This window comes from Copadichromis virginalis, linkage group LG14 (assembly GCF_057382275.1).
Source record: "Copadichromis virginalis isolate Kocher_CV1m ecotype Utaka linkage group LG14, C_Virginalis_male_GT1.1, whole genome shotgun sequence".
NCBI lineage: Eukaryota > Metazoa > Chordata > Actinopteri > Cichliformes > Cichlidae > Copadichromis > Copadichromis virginalis.
In genome coordinates, this window is record NC_140631.1 from 42,352,954 (window position 1) to 42,373,131 (window position 20,178).

At 47.6% G+C, this 20,178-nt stretch overlaps 2 protein-coding genes across 3 annotated transcripts in view; both read left to right on the forward strand.

Moving 5' to 3' along the window:
• The first annotated feature begins 6 nt into the window (after positions 1–6).
• rffl (ring finger and FYVE-like domain containing E3 ubiquitin protein ligase) lies at positions 7–4,220 on the forward strand. Its single transcript, XM_085431026.1, has 6 exons — positions 7–135; positions 954–1,202; positions 1,329–1,533; positions 1,898–1,921; positions 2,005–2,214; positions 2,362–4,220. Exons 1-5 carry the CDS (start codon positions 61–63, stop codon positions 2,190–2,192), a joined length of 741 nt encoding a protein of 246 aa, XP_085287152.1. The 5' UTR covers positions 7–60; the 3' UTR covers positions 2,193–2,214; positions 2,362–4,220.
• A 2,291-nt stretch (positions 4,221–6,511) lies between these two features.
• Positions 6,512–20,178, forward strand: part of wdr62 (WD repeat domain 62) — a 28,462-nt gene continuing 14,795 nt past the window's right edge. The window contains exons 1-12 of one of the 2 annotated variants that reach the window (XM_085431027.1): positions 6,512–6,806; positions 7,369–7,460; positions 9,556–9,618; positions 9,716–9,773; positions 11,788–11,955; positions 12,165–12,302; positions 12,390–12,572; positions 12,898–13,049; positions 13,119–13,308; positions 13,962–14,087; positions 14,158–14,312; positions 14,389–14,480. In XM_085431027.1, the coding sequence (XP_085287153.1) occupies positions 6,702–6,806; positions 7,369–7,460; positions 9,556–9,618; positions 9,716–9,773; positions 11,788–11,955; positions 12,165–12,302; positions 12,390–12,572; positions 12,898–13,049; positions 13,119–13,308; positions 13,962–14,087; positions 14,158–14,312; positions 14,389–14,480 (1,522 nt within the window). In that variant the 5' untranslated portion in view covers positions 6,512–6,701. The remainder of the gene's footprint in view (positions 6,807–7,368; positions 7,461–9,555; positions 9,619–9,715; positions 9,774–11,787; positions 11,956–12,164; positions 12,303–12,389; positions 12,573–12,897; positions 13,050–13,118; positions 13,309–13,961; positions 14,088–14,157; positions 14,313–14,388; positions 14,481–20,178) is intronic. The other variant, XM_085431028.1, reaches the window with a different exon arrangement.

Sequence of the window (20,178 nt, forward strand, 5' to 3'; positions counted from 1 at the left end):
CCACGCCTCTGTCACACCTGTCAGCGTTTCTACGGCAACCTGCTGGAGCGGGCAGAGCTGATGAAGCTGAAAGTGAAGGAGCTCCGGGACTACCTGCACCTGCACGAGGTTTCCACCCACATGTGCAGAGAAAAGGTGACGTATGCGTCATATTTCCCACTTCCTGATGAGACGTGCACGTATTCTTGTGTTTTAGTGCGGTATCCAGGTGGGAGGAGTCAGTGAGACCCGCTATGGCCTGATTAACCATATTCACGGTCCGTCGCACTCGTGCAGTTGCTGGAGTGTTGTTCCTCCTCTTCGCATTCATAACAGGGAAGAGGAGGAAGAGTCTGACCGGGTGCTGGCGTCAGAGCTTGAGCGCTCCAGCTGACCTCTGATGACCTCTGCTTCTGTTGCTGCTGGAGAATCCATCGTCTGTGAGGCTGGCACAAAGCAAAGCTGAAATTTTTGGTCTCCTGTGGGAGCACACTCCTCTCTGTTCACATCTTTGTGCCTGAGCACAGCGCTGTGCGCCTGGTCTGATGATGTTTAACCCGTAATGACTCGGTCTCCGTGCTGTAGCTGTTTACCTCCACCAGGGGGCAGTGTCACAAACAGCCGGTCTGTGGGCTGCTCAGCTTAGTCCTTCAGACACGAAGAGAGAGATGCTGTTGAAGCAGATGTCAGGTGTAGCATGCAACCGCGTTCTGCAGAGCACGCAAGCACGGGCAGACGTCTGCTGCAAACTAGCTGACATGTCCCGTGTGTGTAAAGTGTCACGGGTTTACATGATGGAGACTATTAAACACTGCACACACACTGGGCGCTCACCAGTGTGGCACCTGGTCCCGCCCTGTGGGATCCAGGCAGAGGGTTTCTCTAGTCACGGTCTCCATTAAAACCATCTAGAGTTTTTGCTGCTGAATGATCTACATGATGAGTTTGTTCCTGCTGCTGTTTCCTGTTTGCAGGAGGAGCTGGTGGAGCTGGTTCTGGGTCAGCAGCCGTCCCCGTCGAGCAGCTCCGGCCCCGAGACCCCGAGCACCCACCCGCCCTCTGTGACCTCTCATTCGCCAGCACCTCGCATCTCCACCTCCACTCCCGAGCCCCCCACACCTACACCAACTCCAACTCCTGACCCCCCCACTGTACACCCCGAGGCCCCGGCCCCACCCACAGAGACAGCCCCTGCTGAGCCTGACATTCAGGATGAAGACCAGGTAAACCCAGAACCGGCCGTTAAGTGTCCAATAATGAGAGAGGGAGAGCTCAGAGCGAGCTTATGTCCTGGTTCTGTTTTTAAACCCGAGTCTGAGTTTCCTGAGTGACTCTGTGTCTCGGTTCAGACCTGGGACCCCGAAGACGCCCCGGTTACCGGCCGCAGGGCGTCTCTGGCGGACCTGACCTGCCTGGATGACATCGAGGCGCTCAGCGTCCGGCAGCTGAAGGAAATCCTGGCCAGGAACTTTGTGGACTACAAAGGCTGCTGTGAGAAGTGGGAGCTGATGGAGAGAGTGAGGCGCCTGTACCAGGACCAGCAGAGCCTGCTGGGTGAGAGAGTCCACTGTTAACACGAAACAGACTTAATACATATACAGAAGGAGAGCGCCCCCTACAGTTACGCTTTCATGATACTCAAAGAAAACAACGTGCACTAAAATTCAAAAGGGAAGTGATTCTGAGTTTGTCCTGTTTGGTTCACGTTTGCACCAAATGGTAAATGGACTGATTCTCCCAGAGTGCTCAAAGCGCTCAGCATTTAAATCGGATCAGTTCTGATCACAGACGTGAAAAATAAGTTAGAGTAGGAAAAGTTTCCTCACGAGCGGACGTCCTCTCGGTTTAGAGAGGATGCTGCACACAGTTCTTCAAACACTTTTGAAACAGCTTTCTTGTGTTTCTGTTTTGCTTTCAGCTGCCAACGCTGTGAACGCTTCAGGTGAGTCTGATCACACCGAGTAACGCTGATGTCGTGTTTACATGCTGTTATTAAAGAAGCGGTTGTCGCTCCTTCGTCTCCAGAATCGGGCGGTGTCGGCACCGGAGGTCTGGAGGAGAACCTCTGTAAGATCTGTATGGACTCCCCCATCGACTGCGTGCTGCTGGAGTGCGGTCACATGGTCACCTGCACCAAGTGTGGAAAGAGAATGAGCGAGTGCCCCATGTGTCGCCAGTACGTCGTCAGAGCCGTCCACGTCTTCCGGTCCTGATCCTGGCTGCGGCTGAACCCAGGTAACCCGACCCAGACCTGGCAAACCAGTTTAACCCAGAGCGTGCATCCAGACCTAGTTTAACAAACTGGGCGCTGCCGCTTTAACAGTCTGATGTTGTTCTGGATTTAAACGAGTCTTCTTAAAGTGTTTTTTCCCTTCTTTGTAGGACCGACTGCCTCCAAAGCAATAAACTGTAATCAGGTCTTTCTGAAGGGAACTTGACAGAATGGGCTTTTATTTTGATAACTTTATTTTTCTAATGGTATGCCTGTCTGAAGACGGTGAGACGGGACCTTACCCCACCTTCAGAGCTGCTGTTTAGATGCACACACTGAATGTACAAACTCTCGCTGCGGAGAGTTCACCGCACATTTGTGAACTAATCGATTGAGAAACCACCGTGCCTTCATCGCCTTGCCGCCGCCTCGGTCTGACCTGCGGCCGTCAGCCTGCGCGCAGCCAGGCAGGAGTCTACCAATGCAGCAGGTGATGACAACCAGGAAGTCCTCGCGGTGCCTTCAAGTCCACGCTCGGCCTGCGTTCTTATCACAGTCATGTTTACGCTGCAATAAGGAAGTGAAGCGAACAGCAGCCGGCCCTCAGCCTTCAGTGTAATAACAGCAGCTTCAATGTGTCCTACACAGGAAGTTAATGATGCATTCTTCACATGGAACCATCTGTTCAGACAGATTTCTGTTTTACAGATAGTTTGCATAATTAACTGTTTTTTTAAGGAAATACTCAGGGAACCATCTTTAAATATCTATTTCTGTCTGAACGGCAGCCTAAACCTGGAAAGATGTTTTTGTTACAGAAGGAACATCTGCAGTCACGTCTCATATTCACACTAAATTTACCCTCAGTCACTGTCACTAACAGGAAACCACAGGAACATGAAAACCAGTATCCTTCTAATTACCATTTACAGTAAAGTCCAATCGTACACCTTCACATACGTGACATCATAGCAGGAACCAGCAGGGGGCAGCACACACATCACCTGAACTAAACAAACTCTAAGGATGGGACCAAATGCATAACGTGGAGCCGGCGCTTCCCCTGACGTCCGTGCACACGCTCACATTTCTGAATATTTTTAGGGCAACAAAGAAGTTCACGATGAAGGATTCAGACTTGGGTGGAGAAATGTCAGGACAGCATTCAGAGTCGGTGCTTATCACAAGGAACAAAGTCGGGAAACCGCGATTCCCAGCTAGCGTGTTGGCATGTAAGCACTTGCAGACTCAGAGGTCAGATTTCTTCCTGGCCTGGACCTCCAGCTCTTCATCCTCTCTGCCTGGAAACGACACAAACTGGAGGTTTGGGTGAAGCCGGAGCTTTAAATGTATTAACAGGTTTACTGGAAACAGCAGAGGCCCTGAAACGCTAACATGAGGGACTCCTTAAAGACAGAGGAAGACTGTTTGTGTGTTAATGAGCTTTTAGACTTTTTGGATTTAAGTTGACTTTGTTTGCACTAAACTGTTGATTTTAAACTGTTTTTCAGGAGGTTTGCAGGAGGACGGTTTGTCCTTTTCCCGAGGTTTTTATTCTAGTGAAATCACTGTGTTTGATCTTTGTGAACATTTTGGATTCAGATGGTGTTACTCGCTGGCCTTTAACCTGTAACTTCTTCCTCTGTGGTGCAGTGGGATCATGCGAGCTCAGCTGTGGAGCTCATACTGCACTATAGAGCTTCTAGCTGAAACTTACACAGGACCTTGTGTCTGTGAGCACGGTGAGGCGGGGCCAGTGAAAACAGCACAGCTGGAATGTAAACCTCTAATCCAGCTGTTTCCTCATTAGTCCCCTGGCTGCGAGCTTTTTAAAAGGACACACTGTGATCTGCAGACTTTAAGTTTTTACTTTAGCCGCCTCACGTTGACCTGTCTCTGTGTTGGAACCTTTATTTACTCAGAATGTTTCTGCAGCTACCAGTGAGACACGTTTTTACAGAGCGACAGGAAGCTTTATTTTTCTGAGTGAGCTTTGCATCGTATTCTAATAAAACTTGATTTTCATTGAGTTCTGTGTCCTGTGCTTCATTGGGTTTATTGAGGGGTGCTCAACATTTAACTGATTACGGTGGAATCTTTATTTTGTGACTTCACATAAGAAGCTTCGCAGGTCAAATTCAGCTTCATTTGTGCTTCTTCCTGTACGTAGTTCAGCTGCTTCAGCTCTGATGTCCATTTCTGGAAGCCTGCCGAGGGGCAGCACAGGTGTGCTGCTTGTACTTCCAGGCTGCGAGGAAGCCTGTGATCTAAGGGATGACTCCTAATTACATCTACCGCATATTTTAAAAATTCGGCTGCATTTGATAAGAACGTCTGATAACTGCTTTAAAAGATGTTTACTGGTGTACGTTCCAAAGATGGAAATTAGCAACCCCAGAGTTAAAATCCAGACTCCGCTCAACATTTTCTGGAAATGTATCTAAAATTTGATCTCGATATGGTTTCTAGAGATGCTTTTTGAGTAAAGGTTTAACTACAGCCAGCTTGAAGGCCTGTGGTACATAGCCGATCATTAGAGATAGGTTGATCATATTTAAGATCGAAGCATTAATTAATGGCAGGACTTCTTTGAGCAGTTTTGTAGGAATGGGGTCTAAAAGACACGTTGAAGGTTTGGAGGAAGTAATTATTGAAGTTAACTCAGAAAGATCAATTGGAGAAAAAGAGTCTAACTTAACATCAATGGTACTAAGAGTAGCTGTAGATAATGTTACATCTGTGGGATGATTACTGGTAATTTTTTCTCTAATGGTAAAAATGTTATTTGTGAAGAAGTTCATGAAGTCATTACTAGTTAGTGTTAAAGGGATGGTTGGCTCAACAGCACTGTGATGAAGTCTACTCCCCACTGCTGTGTGATCAACTTAGGTCCTCTTGCATTAATTGTCCAGGATGCTTCTCTTCTGCTCACGTGACACAAACAATCTAGCTAGCACCCTCTTTATTTTATAATGAATTTAAAGTCTTGCTCATAAAATTTTAAATGTCCTGTCTCCCATTTACCTGGCAGACCTTCTATATATACCCCACCGTCTCTGAGATCAGCTGGCCACTCACTCCTTGGTGTCCCTGTGCTGAGACCAGCGATCGAGCTGCTGATCGTACTCTAGAATCTAGCTAGCACTACAGAAGAAGAGGTATAAAATGCAGTGTTTCTATCAGCTCAACAATCATCAGCAAACACACAAACTGTGTGTGTGCAGTTTGTCTCACAGTGTGTTGCAGCTAAAGGTCCAGCTGCTGATTTCAGGGGGAGAGAAAAGAAATAGAGCTAACTTCACTCACAGATGGAGAAACATAAGAATTAAACTTCAAATCTGAGCGAGCAGCGAGCACGCTGCCACAGAAACGTGACACTCACAGAGAAACCCCCAGATCCCCCCACTGACACGACCACTGTGGACAAACCTCCACCCGCCCCACTCCTGCTACACAGGTGACTATAGATTTAAGAGCAACAGGAGTCAGAGCTGCTGAGTCTTTGATTTTATTTATTTCTGCTGTGTTTTACTTGCATCTGTTTGAAAGAGTGTAAACACAAAACATTATTTTATTTTATGTGCTGGAATATGCAGGAAATAGGTTTAAACACATCTGCAAGTCAAAGACTTTTGAACATAATTTTATATTTGCTTAATGCAATGTGCATAAAAGTTAGAAGATTAAAACTAAAGAAACAAGTTTTAAAAACAGACTTTTTCATTTGATTCAGTTTCATATGATGGATTATGCAGAAAAATAGAATTGGGCTGAAAGGTCTGTTGCTTTATTGCGTATTCAGGTTGTGTATCATGTTTTTGAAAATTAACTAATTACTTTTGAAAATAAGTAATCAGTAAAGTAATGGGATTACTTTTTTGAAGAAGTAATCAGTAATTAGTTACTAATTACTTTTTTCAAGTAACTTGACCAACACTGGCTTGGATGCCCCCCCGACCCAGTGCAGGTGTTGGAGACAGAAGAACTCTTGGACAGTGTCTCCACCCCCACGCATGAAGCTGTGGAAGAACTGGAGCGCTCCTTCAGTCAAAGACTGCTGCGTACACAGAGGAGCGTTATGGCCCATTCCTCCCAGCAGCTGTTAGACTTTATAACCATCACTGCTATATCTAAATTATATCTAAATTGCTATACTATCCATAGACTACTACTACTACTAATAATAATAATAATGATGACGATAGCGACGCTACGGATTGTTGATTGGCTGGTTTGGCGACGTTAGGCGGGATTTCTACGCCTCCGCTGTCCATTGGCTAGTTCTCTGTTTTGTGGGCGGGGCTTGGTTTGAACCGGAGTCCCGCCGCAGACAAAAGTGTCAGGTTTCCTGTAGCGACAGTTTATACGACGCAGGCGGCTGTCAGCAGTTCATCACCCGCGGAGAAGCTCTCTTTGTGGGAGGTTTATGTACCCACGCTGCGGCGTTTAGACTGATATCAGCCCGAGTATTTCTATTAACTTTGTCAAAGTGTCAAGTACCTCTGCTGTCATGGCAGAGGGAGCGGACTGCGGTTCGGCCAAGCCCGCGAAGAGGAAGCAACCGGCCGGGAGGAAGAGCAGACAGAGCCAGGGGAAGAGGAGCTCCAGCAGCCGGGTACAGCCTCAGCTAACAGGCTAACTGCTAGCGTCACAGTCCCGTTAGCTGTGAGAGTTTTAGCGAGGAGCTCGGGTTAGCTTACAGCCAGTATCAAAAGCACCTGAGAGGCCTGGAGGCTAAGAGCCTGTTTGTTATTACGGAAGTGAGAAGTCTGAATGTGCGGAGTTTAAATCGCTGCGAAGTTACAGCAGCTACAGCCACAGGCTAAAGTTTAGACAACAGACCGAGGGAGAGGCTGTCTCCTCCTCACACGGACTCCATGCTGAAGGAGAGTGAACACAAACTCTCTTAAAAGTTTATTTTAGGCACAGATTCATGTAAACAGCGTGCTCTGATCCCACAGCAGCTGATTCCTAATGTTCCTGACATCAGTTTCAATCTGCTGAAAACAAGTTTCACTTAGATGACTCCGGTTTTAGTTGTCTCTGTGTTTTTGTGTGCACTGTTGTTCTGTGTGAGCTGGAGGCCTCTGCTTATATCACTGGAAACGACCTGTGTGCACGGTGGGACTGTTAAATCATGAGATTTTTAAATGGACTTGTGTGTGTTATTGTTTCAGGTCTGTTTGGAGAAAGTCTTGGGTATCAGCACAGCCAGCAGCAGTGGTTTGACCTCTGACCCCAACACAGGACTCATTGCCTACCCTGCAGGGTAAGTCCCGCCTCCTTTAAGCCACCAGAGCTCTGTGCAGTATAGTAGGATTCGTGGTTCAGGGAGTAAACTTCAGGGTTTAACCCAAGGTTTGGGTTGGGTTGGTCATGAGTGATGGAGAGTATGTTGGGCAGGTTGAAGGCTGAGCTGCCGGACGGTTCAGACCAGTGAGGTCAAACCTCAGTAATGAGCAGTTTTTACTGCTGTCAGCAGCCGGTTGAGAGATGGAAGGAAACCTCTGAGGTCAGTGAAACAAAGAGGCTGTTACCGCACCCACAGTCTTCCTCACGCCGATCACAGATTCGGTGTGAGCAGTCTCAGTCAGCCACAGCAGACGTCGGGATGTTTCTGGTGGAGCCGCTGTGTCTCTGACACACAGTGAGCAGCAGCAGAGCGTCCTTAAAATCAGACTTCAGACACTCAAACGGTCTGAGAGAGATCTGATTGGTCAGGATGTGTCCATCTACACCTGTTGATCTAGAACATGACCCAGCTCGTTAGGTATGCAGCATCAGTTACCATGGTGACCTGCCTTCATCAGACTGTAAACTCACAGTTAAACCTGAAGTTATCTGCATAAGTTATCAAAGAGCTGACCTCAGATCAGTGTCAAATATTAGTCAGGTCGTTTCTTCACTGACGCTGCGCTGCCCTCTGATCTGAAATCACACATTTCAAATCATCTTGAGTGTGGCAGACGGGTGACGAGCTCTCTGCAGGTATGCTGATGTCACACGTACTGCCGTGTGGGCCAAAGTCAGCTTGATGGTGTTTTCATTCAATAGTCCACAGGGCTCGCAAAATTTCAAAATCCCTGGTAGCCCTTCGGGCAGGGACTCTTCAGTTTTTGGTAGCCCAAAATAAATTTAAGTAGCCCGAATAAAAAAGAGCAATTTTTTGATTGATGTTTTGTTTCCGTTACAATATTATACATTAAAGTATAATATTGTGTGTGTTGCAACTTCTTATCTTGTGCGTGTTTTTTATTTTGACAGCGAATGCGCACCTGCGGACCACTTATGTGCAGCCCTGGTTATTTAGCTCGTCATATCACAGCCACAGAAATTATTTTGTCCATGAAACCATAAAGCTGCACTTTCTTTTTGCCTTATAGTCTGATTTGTCATAACTTCTCCGTTTTGTGGTAAGCTTTTCTTTGGCTGTCACTTCTTCACCCTGACCTGTCTTATTTGGCTCAGCAGAACTGAAATATATATCCTCAACCTCTCACATGTTTAAGCTGCGGGAGATTTCACTTGTCATGTTTGCATAGTAAGCTAATGAGTGATAAGACGATGTCAGAGGAATTGGTGCACAAATTATCATCACTCACAGATCAGTGCTGTCGCTCTCTATACACAGTTCGCACGATTGCAAAGTGAAAGCAAAAAAACAAGCGCAAATTCAAACACGATTTCGGCGGGCTAGCGATTTTGCGAGCCCTGGTCCAGCTTGTGCTTGCTTTATCTGATCTAAAGCATTGATCTTTCCTGGGTTATCTATAGGAAGTATTGATTCTTTAGACCAACTTTAATTCTTCTTTTCTGCGGCGGGTTGAAAGCACTAATCGGGCTGAATAAACGGGGACCGGGAGAACCGGGGCCGTATACCAGCTGATGAATGTGCAGGAACACTTAGCGCTTCTTGTAACGCACACGTTAGCTGAAAGCAGCAGACGTGTCCACAGCGACCCGCCGCCAACAGAGTAAAAGGAGCACGAAGCAGCCGGAGCTCAGACTGTAAACTGATGAAACTACAGCTGTTTGTAACGGTCCTCTGGTTGACTTCAAATTTAAGGCTGTTAACGGGTCAACATACTAACAACTACAGTCACGGGGACTCTGACTCCGTGTCACCGAGTCGACTTTATTTGTCTTTGTGGTGTTTAGTTGCTTCAGTGTTTGACGCTCCAGGACTGCACGACTGTGTGAGGCAGAAAAGGAGGATGGAGCTGTGCTCGCTGCTGGCCGGTGGCGCCGATCGGCCTGCGTTTGTTTTCTCGCAGCGTTCCTGCTCCACATCTGCCTGGTGGACCCGGGCGATGGCGCTGGCAGCAGATGGTGTTCACCCCAGTGAACCTGTTTGTGTGTTGCAGGTGTGTCGTCGTGCTGCTTCACCCGAAGAAGAACAAACAGAGTCACATCATCAGCGCCTCCAGGTACGCCGACCCTGAGCTCGGGGCGGACCCTCGAGGTCAGGTGATCTTTGGGCGTGTTGCTCAGGACAGAAGTGTTGACCTGTGTTGTGTATTTCAGGAAACCCTTCAGCGCGTTGGCGTTCTCTCACGATGGGAAGCACCTGGTCACCGGTGAGGTAAGAACCTACACGACTGACTCTGCCCACCCTACCTCCCCCTAACATGACGACACCGTGCAGGTAACTCGGGCGTGCAGCCGGTGAAGCTCCCGGGGTTCACGGTGACGAGCACGTCGAGGCATTCCCAAGCCAGCCAGGAGATGTCCTGGGACTGCCTGGCAGGAGCGGGCCCTGGGCGTCCTGGTTCTCATGTAGAGGAGTTGTTCTCAGCACAAAACACGAGCACACGTAGATACTAGGGGTGCAACGATACACAAAATTCACGGTTCGGTTCGGTTCGATACTTTGGTGTCACGGTTCGATATTTTTTCGATAAAAAAAAATGTTCATGCATTTTTAATTTGTCATTTATTAAAATTATAAATATATATTTTAACTCAAAAGTACAGTTTTTAAATTTAACCCTAACCCTTGTGCGTGTTTTTTATTTTGACAGCGAATGCGCACCTGCGGACCACTTATGTGCAGCCCTGGTTATTTAGCTCGTCATATTGCAGCCACAGAAATTATTTTGTCCATGAAACCATAAAGCTGCACTTTCTTTTTGCCTTATAGTCTGATTTGTCATAACTTCTCCGTTTTGTGGTAAGCTTTTCTTTGGCTGTCACTTCTTCACCCTGACCTGTCTTATTTGGCTCAGCAGAACTAAAATATATATCCTGCTGCTTTTACACACGCACTCATATAAGCTCAGCGATTCTCTGCGCAATCAACCTCTCACATGTTTAAGCTGCGGGAGATTTCACTTGTCATGTTTGCATAGTAAGCTAACGATTAATAAGACGATGTCAGAGGAATTGGTGCACAAATTATCATCACTCACAGATCAGTGCTGTCGCTCTCTATACACAGTTCGCACGATTGCAAAGTGAAAGCAAAAAACAAGCGCAAATTCAAACGCGATTACAATATGTCACATATTGACAGTGGCTCACCGATGCCAATGACATAATTACCCAGCTACATTTCTGAAAGAATGCAAAAGCATTGACATATATTTTTCCTACAATAGCCCGACGGGCAGGGAAGAGATAGATTTTGGTAGCCCGACTGAAAAAAAATCGCTAGCTCCGGGACGTCGGGCTAGCGATATTGCGAGCCCTGTATCTGATTGAGGAATCACTCATCTTTGGAAAAGAGAGTTTATTACAGAGAAATGGCTCTTTCCAAAATAAAAGCTATACTATCCGCTTCTTCTGGGCTATATTCTCAGCAGCATAAGGAGAATCATGTGCTAACAGCTGTCTAAATGACTCGGCTAAAGTTAGTAGCATGCTTGTTGTTTTTGTCTTTGCACTAGGATGATGTAAATGTGCAGTCATATTCGTTGTGTTCCCACTAGTGCTTTCAGGTTAATCTCGTTGAAATGACCTTAACGCCACAACACGGCAAATCTCCGTTAACGAGCTACCGCCGATCGCCCCGTGCATGGGGCTAGACGGCCAACACGTTAACGAGCTAACTGCGCTAACACACTAGTTCCCACCCATGTAATTGAGCATTGCATGGCACATCCAACATACTGTTTTACTTTAGTCCATGACTGCTTACCTTCAGGGTCATACGTCACATGAAAACCAAAATAATTCCAAACGCCAGATCTGAATGAGAGTGGGGGAGGTCCATGTTGTAAGGAGAGCTTAACTTCTGTCTCGCTAGCTTGCCCTGCGCTCTTCCTTCTGACGATGCTGTCTGTGTGGAGCGCTCAGTGGATCTGCGCTGGACAGTGCAGCCTAGGCGGAGTAGTCAACACAGATTCACTGAGCGCTCCACACAGACAGCATCGTCAGAAGGAAAGTTGATAAAATAAATTACAAATGTTGTATTGTTCGATACATATGCGTACCGAACCGAAAGCACTGTATCGAACGGTTCAATATCGATACGAGTATCGTGGCACCCCTAGTAGATACTCGTGCAGAGGAAGCAGAGAAATGAGCCTCCTCCTCACAGAAGGTTATCTGTCAGGAACAAACACGCGTCACACTCGTTACCTGTTCTTCTCTCTCAGAGCGGTCACATGCCCTGCGTGCGGGTCTGGGAGCTAGATGGAGGTCAGGTGGCCGAGGTTCAGTGTCACAAGTACGGCATTTCCTGCGTGGCGTTCTCCACCAACAGCTCCTACATCGTCTCTGTGGGATACCAGCACGACATGACTGTGAGCGTGTGGGACTGGAAGGTGAGCGCACACACACACACACACACACACACACACACACACACACACACACACACACACACACACAGCTCACCTGGTCATGAACCAAAGCAGCCACCAGAGGGCAGAGTGGAGCTGTGCAGGGTGTAAGAATCCACACCAGTCACTCGCTGACTCTGTGGCTGCGATGAAGTAACGTTTGTGACGGCCGCCGTTCTCTTGCTTTTCAGAAAGGCTCCATCATCGCCTCCAACAAAGTGTCGAGCCGCGTGTTCGCCGTCTCCTTCTCCCAGGACAGCAGCTACTTCGTCACCGCGGGAAACCGCCACGTCAAGTTCTGGTACCTGGACGCCTCCAAAGAACGACGGGTACCTGCCTGACATCCCGTCGGCCGAACACGGCTGCTCTCGCCTTCATCTGAAGTCACTGCTCACCTGATTTCTCCTTCCGCACAGGTGAACAGCACGGTGCCTTTGATTGGCCGCTCGGGGTTACTAGGCGACCACAAGAACAGCGTGTTCTGCGGGGTGGCGTGCGGGCGGGGCCGCACAGCGTCCAACACCTACTGCATCACCAGCTCCGGCCTGCTGTGTCTGTTCAACAGCAGCCGACACCTGGAGGCCTGGGTCAACCTGAAGGTCGGCAAGCTCCGCCCACATCTCACCTGAATATGTGCACCTGTGTGATTAGATATAATACTAAAATACTACCAAATATACTGTCAGTGCTGCTAATTATGTCTGTAATGAGCAAACATGAGGAATCTAATCTTAGAACCAATCAGAAAGACCTCTGAGCGCGAGTCATGTGACAGGAAGCGTTCTCATAAACGACAGCTTTGAAGCGCGGTCCTAAAGTCGCACAGTTAAAAGGCGGGTATATTTGATATCATACATGACTGAAGCTGACCGAGGTCTGACGGCGCCCGGACGCTCCTCTCTGAGCCGCTCTTCTCCTTCACAGACGTCGTCGGCGAGCTGTCTGGCAGTCAGCGAGAGCTTCGTTTTTTGCGGCTGCGCCGATGGCGTCGTCCGAGTGTTCGGCCCGTCCAACCTGCAGTATGTCACCACGCTGCACCGGCCGCACCGCCTGGGAGTCGACCTCGCTCAGAGCGGGTACGGATACTGCAAACGAAGCCAACGGTGTACAGCAGAACTCTGCTGATCGCTCACTCTGTTCCACAGAAGCCTGCTACCTGCCAGCCCAGGTGCTCAGTACCCAGACACACTGGCTCTGACCTTTGACCCCGCTGCCAGACACCTGACCTGCGTGTACAACGACCACAGCCTGTATGTGTGGGACGTCAAGGACGTGAGGAACGCCAGGAAGCTGTACTCTGCTCTGTACCACAGCGGCTGTGTTTGGAGCGTCGAGGTCGGTGTAGTACTACAAGAAATACTGTAAGAAGTACTGCTAGAAATATTCCCATAAATACTAACCAGAATCGCAGGGATACTGCTGTAAGTACTACTCACAGAGACAGATGTATTTATATAGCACTCACAGAGACAGATGTATTTATATAGCTCTTTACATATCCAGTCACACACACATCCACACACTGGTGATGGCAGCTACATTGTAGCCACAGCCACCCTGGGGCGCACTGACAGAGGCGAGGCAACACTACTGTTGTGGAAGTACTGCTAGTAGATCCAACAATACTGAGAGGCAAAAAACTGCTAGTTATGTTCCTTCAGTATATGAAATAATACTCCTGAAACTACTACGAAGTACACTGCCTGTACAGCCAGAGGTACAGGACTGTTTCCAGAATACTACGATGGAAATCACACACGAGCATTACTGCACATACTGCTGAGATACTGCCAGGAAAGCCAGCAGCACCACAGTTGTTACTAGAACCATTACTGCATCTGTTACTGACCATGAGGCGCATTAAGCGAAACAAAGCAGGCAGATAAGTCAAACTTTACTCAGCTCAGTCTTCTTGCTTCTCCACTTCTGTGCCGTTGATTCGGTGAGAGCAGTTTGAAGTACTCTGGGTCTCGTCGTACTTTGTTCAGGTGTACCCGGAGCTGCCGGAGCCGGCCTGCCTGCCTCCGTCATCCTTCCTCACCTGCTCGTCCGATAACACCATCAGACTGTGGCACTCCGACCCCCCCGGCACGCACACAAACCTCTACAGCAACGTGAGGCAGTGACAAAACCAAATTACACTCTGTGTTTGTCCGTCTCTGATGACTTCCTGTCTGCTCCCAGGACCTGCTGAGGATCTTGTACATGGGGGAAAACACGCAGCACCTGCAGGCAGAGGGGGAGGCAGCGGGAGCTGACGGGAAGGCGGGGATCAAAGTGCTCTGCATCAGCCCGGACGGACGGCACCTGGCGGCCGGAGACCGCTGCGGAAACCTGCGGTGAGAACCGAGCGCGCTCGGTTAGCTCGGCTCACGCGGACGAGGTCGGCTGACTCGTTTCTGTTTCTGTGTTCAGGATCTTTGGGCTGCAGTTCCTGGATGAGCTGGTGAAGATCGAGGCTCACGACTCGGAGGTGCTGTGTCTGGAGTTCTCCCCGGTCTCCACAGGTAGGATGTCCCGGCACACGCGGCGAGTGTTCTACACGCCATCGTTCTGCTCAAACGTTTAAATCTGAAAGCATCAGTCGGTAGGGCTGCTCGGCAAAAATGATAATCACGATTATTTGACGATATTTATTTAACCCTTTAAGACCTACTATAGAACCAAGTCCACCAGAGCTTATATTATTTTTTTACATGCTGTAGTGCCATTTGTGGGAGCATTTCAAGTTGCTATACATCAATACAACTGTTATAGCCCATATTTTAATAATATGTATGCATTAAGTCCATAGTAATTACATAAATTGCAAAAAAGTGCAATAAACTACAAAAAAAATTGAAAATCGCTTTAGTTTTGTTTACATATATTTCTACTTGGAGAAGTTTAAGAGGCTTATCCCTCAAAACTTTAAATACAATAAAGTTGCAAAAAATAGTTTACAACAGGAAATTTATTTTGAGTGTCTTCATAGTTTTATTTTGGAGATACAGCAATTTTTATATACTGCAGGAAAAACAAAAAACAATCCTATGATGCAAATTTGCAAAGAAAACAGCAGGTGCATCATTTCACTGTGGGAAGTGTTACGAACAGCTGATAGGAACGGCGAAGCCTGTTTCTGGAATATTATGTTTTTGTTCCTGCAAGCGCTTTTTATGCAATTTTTGCAAAGCTATATGTGGAAGGAAACCGTGACCGAGGACAAGCTGATGGCATCAGATGTAAGTACAACTCCTCCGGTTTCATATGCAAAACAAATTATTGCGCTAGCTTACACGGTTCAGGTTCTACAGGGATTTAAAAATAGTTACGCAAAACGGAGCGTGCTGCTCTGACCGGCTTTAAAGGGTTAACAATGACTTTAAAAAAATAATATAAAATAGTGTGCAACACCACTGAAGTTTTTTTACCTCTCTTTTCAACCAGCGGCAGTCACTCTCCAAATAACTTCTGCTTAGCTTTCCGAGCTTCCCTCGGGTCCTCTTAATCAGCGGTGTGTAAGCCGTGAGACCAGTTTTCCCGTGATTCACTCGCGTACGTCAGTTTGAAGAGGAAAAAGAACTCCACGGGACTCCGATGTGAAAAGATGTAACAAAAAATTTATTCCACAGTTTTTGCATCTTACAGGAGTGGTCAGGTTTAACTTGTCCTCAACAAAATAACCTACTACGGTAGGAAAACCGTGTGGCTCTGTTCTACCCTGCTGCCCCGTATAGCTTATGCCGTGTTAACTCCTTTTCTCTCTCTCTCCCCCCTCCCGCACCGCATGCACTAATTTGCATACATCCGTTACTATAAACACGAGTCTTTAAGGCACATGTATTCATGGTACTACGTAACCTAGTTCCACCATAAACATGCATCTATTTCCTAAAATTATTAATTACACAAACAAGCTTAACAACAGCGAAATATAAATACTAAAACATATGAACTATCTTAACTTGGCTCCCACATACCGGCCCCTAATTGTGACCCTATTACACAATTACCAAAGTACACTTGTGGAGCCAAGGTACACAAACTTCAGTCTCTGCAGTTGATTACTTCAGTCCGATTCCTGCAGAAGGCAAATCTTCGTAATGGGCCTGTCCAGTACACTCGTCTTGGTTTTGATCCTAACCTGCCGCACCATTCCTGCCTTGTCTGAGATAGCATGGATTACTTTCCCTGTAATCCAAGAGTTGCGTGGGGCTGTATCGTCAACAATAAGCACAATGTCTCCAACCAAAAAGTTGCGAGATGGACGGGTCCACCTTTGCCTCTCTTGAAGTTGTGGTAAATATTCCCTTGCCCATCGTTTCCAGAATATTTCCGACATGTATTGCACTTGCCTCCATCTTCTTCTTGCGTAGAGATCTTGCCTGTCGAACAGTCCGGGAGGAAGAGATGGTTTGTTCCTGAGCAGCAACAGGTGATTGGGAGTGAGTACTTCCAGATCATTTGGATCACTGGACGCTTTGGTTATTGGCCGACTGTTAATAATGGCCTCCGCCTCACACAGAAGTGTATGCAGGCTCTCTTCATCCAGTGTCTGCAGCCTCAAGGTAACGTTTAGGATTTTCTTCACTGACTTGATCAATCTCTCCCAGACCCCTCCATGATGGGGTCCTGAGGGAGGGTTGAACATCCACTGAACGCCTTGTTGTTTTAGGTGGTCTTCAATTTTGGACACATTCCATTCAGCAATGGCTCTCTTAAGTTCACGCTCTGCACCAATGAAGTTAGTTCCATTGTCAGAACGAAGGGTCTTTATCTGGCCTCGTCTGGCTATGAAGCGACGGAGAGCATGGATGAAGGAATCTGTGTCCAGCGAGGCTGCCATCTCCAAGTGTATTGCACGAGTGGTTAGGCAGGTGAAAATGACTCCATACCTCTTCACCGTACTTCGACCACGTTTGATCTCGAACGGACCAAAGTAGTCCACTCCGCAGTTAGTAAATGGAGGGTCATCTGGCAGAACTCTGTCTCGGGGTAGGTCGGCCATTTGCTGCTGTCCTGCAACTCCATGCTCACGCCGACAGGCAATACACCTAGCGAGTATTTTTCGTACTGCAGAGTTGGCACCGGGTACCCAAAACTTTGTTCTCAACTTGGAGATAACATGATTGCGACCACTATGAGCCAAGTTCTCATGTATTTCTCTGAGGATAAGCTTCGTGACGTGAAGATCCTTGCTCAGGATTGCTGGCCGCTTAGCCTCCTCGGGTAGTGCTGCTCTGCTGAGTCGCCCTCCGACCCTAAGGATGCCTTGTTCAAGTACTGGACTCAGTTTGAAAAGACTACTAGTCCTCTTCACCCCCTGACCTTTAGAAAGTGCGCTGATCTCCTTAGGAAATGTCTTTCTCTGACAGTAGCGAATGATTGCTTCTTCAGCCTTCGCAAGGTTCTCTACCGTTAGCTTGTTGGTGTCCCCTTGAAACAGGCTGTCCTTGAAACCTTCCATATCCCTCTCGACTTCAGGTTGTGTTTTAACAGCACACAACTCCTTCCTTTTGCGACACAATTGCAGCAGAATGCTCTTGACTTTAAGCATCCATGCCACTGCCCTTTTAAGTTTAAACCAGGATGAGAAGTAGTGCAGGAACTCCAGCACTACATCTTCACATTCCTTGATTGTACTAGCACACACCAGGTTACCCTTTACCTCTGGGTCATCTGTAGTCAGGCCTTCAACTGGGTGCACCTCTTCTGGCCACTCTTCCATGGGTTTGGTGAGAAAATCCGGCCCCTGTAACCATGTGTGGGATTGCATGAAGCTCTCTGCTCGGAGCCCCCTAGATGCAAAGTCGGCAGGATTCAGTGAGGTGTTGATATACCTCCATTGCTCTGGACTGGAGCATTTCAAGATTGCATCCACACGGTTAGCAACAAAGGTACGGAATCTACTTGTTTGATTGCTGATATACTTGAGTACCGTGGTACTATCTGACCAAAATACAGATGGTTGGAGCGGAAGCTGCAATTCAGACGTCAGAACCCTGTCTATGCGTGCTGCCATGGTTGCTGCGGTAAGTTCCATGCGGGGAACTGTAATGGGCTTAAGTGGGGCCACTCTTGCCTTTCCCAACATGAATGCGCAGTGGACTTCGTTACGGCTGTTCCTCTGTAGCAAGTAGCTTACTGTACCGTAGCCCTCTTCACTGGCATCAGCAAAGTGTTGCAGCTGATTGTATACTGACTCTCCAAAGCCCACAGGTTTAAAACATCTTGGAACGCTTATGTTCCCTAGCTGGCGGAGCTGGGTCTTCCACTTGTGCCACTTGTGAGCTAGGTCTGCAGGTATGATGACATCCCAGCCAATCTTTCTCCTGCAAAGCTCTTGCAGAATCTTCTTTGCTTGAAGCGTGACTGGTGACAAGATACCCAGTGGGTCGTAGACAGAACTCACAGTGGACAGAAGGTTCCTCCGAGTGGGTGCCTTGTCTGGCATTACAATCTTGAACCTGAAGCTGTCAGATTGAATACACCATTGGACTCCCAGCGCTCTCTCAATGGGGAGTGTGTCCTGATCCAGATCGAGATCTTTAACCTCCGATGCCCTTTCTTCTTCTGGAATAGCAGACAGAACTGCTCTGCTATTGCTTATCCATTTTGTGAGCCTGAATCCACCCCTCTGACATACAGCTCTAAGAGTGTGGTATAACTGTATGGCTTCCTCTTCTGAGCTCACAGCCTTCAAACAGTCGTCCACATAGAAGTTGTGCAGGACTGTGTCAACCGCTTGGCTGTTGGCTGGATCTCGGTTGTCTTCAGCACATTTGCGCAGAGCAAAGCTGGCGCAGCTTGGTGACGAAGTTGCACCAAAAATGTGAACCACCATCTTGTACTCCACCATATTCTGAGTAATGTCACCAGATGTCCACCACAGGAACCGAAGAAGGTCAGAATCCTCATCAGGCACCTTTACTTGGTGGAACATTGCTTCCACATCTGCCATGATGACCACTTCCTCTTGTCTGAACCGGATAATTACCCCAAGAAGGGTACTGGTAAGATTTGGTCCTTGTAACAGCTGATCATTTAAGGTGGTGCCTTTGTACGATGCTCCACAGTCAAAGACCACTCGAAGCTTGTGTTTCTTGGGATGGTAAACTCCGTGGTGCGGTAGGTACCAAACCTTTCCATCGTCACGATCAAGGTCCTGTTCTGGCACTTTCACTGCGTAACCGTTGGTTATGACGTTACTCATGAAAGCCGAGTACTCTGCGTGGAATGAAGTATTCCTCTCCAACTTCCGCTTTAGGTGTAACGCACGTTGCTCAGCCACTTTGCGGTTGTTGGGCATCTTAATGCACTTGTTCCGCAATGGCAGAGCGATGCTGTAGTGTCCGTCCACATTAGTAGCTGACTCTGTCGCTATCTCCAGAAACTGCAAATCCTCTCTTGACATTTCCTGTTTCTCGTTTCTTTCACGCTCAGGGAAGTCACTTTTAAACTGCTGGTCCCAGAGTTCATCCAGTTTGCTAACTGATATTCGGTTTGCTGCAACCTGAATCAGTCCGCATGGTGCCTTTTGTGAACTGCTTCCTTGGAGGGGTTCGCTGATGGTCCAACCGAGCCTTGTCTTCACAGCATATGGACCGCCATTCTCGCTGGCTATAACTTGCCAAGGTTCAACAGCTTTAGGTGCATTAGCCCCGATTAGCAGTCCAATCTTTGCTTCAATCCTAGGTATAGACACCTGCTGAAGATAGGTCCACCTGTTCACGTAGTCTTGAGAAGGAGCATTGTCGGCAGAAGCAGGAATGTCACTGTGACTGTACATTTCTGGCAACTCAAAGAAGTCATTGCTGTCTAAGCTGCTTATTTCCAACCCAGACACAATGTGGCTACTGACGACCTTTTCCTCTCCCATTGTTTTCAGCAAAATCTTTGTCTTTCTGCCAGACAAGTTAAGCTCATGCATTAACTCTTCAGTACAAAAGCAGGCAGTACTGCCAGGGTCCAGAAAAGCATAAGTGTGTGTCACCTTTTGTCCTCTTTTAGGTTTCACTTGTACTGGAACTATTGCCAAAATGTGCTCTGTTTTCTCTGCAGCGTGAGCAGGTGCTTCCATTTCAACAAATCCATTCACGATTGACTCTGTTTGGTCTTCTCTTTCTAATGATTCCACTTCAGAAGCTACCCTTTTGCTTGTAGCACTGGGCTTAGTCTTCATGTGTAACACTGTGGGGTGCGGTTGTGCACAAACCTGACAAC

What these genes read in the sequence shown, in the direction of transcription:
- rffl (XM_085431026.1), top strand. Translation starts at nt 61, where the DNA reads ATGAAGCTGAAAGTGAAGGAGCTCCGGGACTACCTGCACCTGCACGAG. An exon ending in GGACCAGCAGAGCCTGCTGG is followed by an intron (nt 1,534 to 1,897) that starts GTGAGAGAGTCC and finishes TTTTGCTTTCAG; the next exon opens with CTGCCAACGCTGTGAACGCT. An exon ending in CAACGCTGTGAACGCTTCAG is followed by an intron (nt 1,922 to 2,004) that starts GTGAGTCTGATC and finishes CTTCGTCTCCAG; the next exon opens with AATCGGGCGGTGTCGGCACC.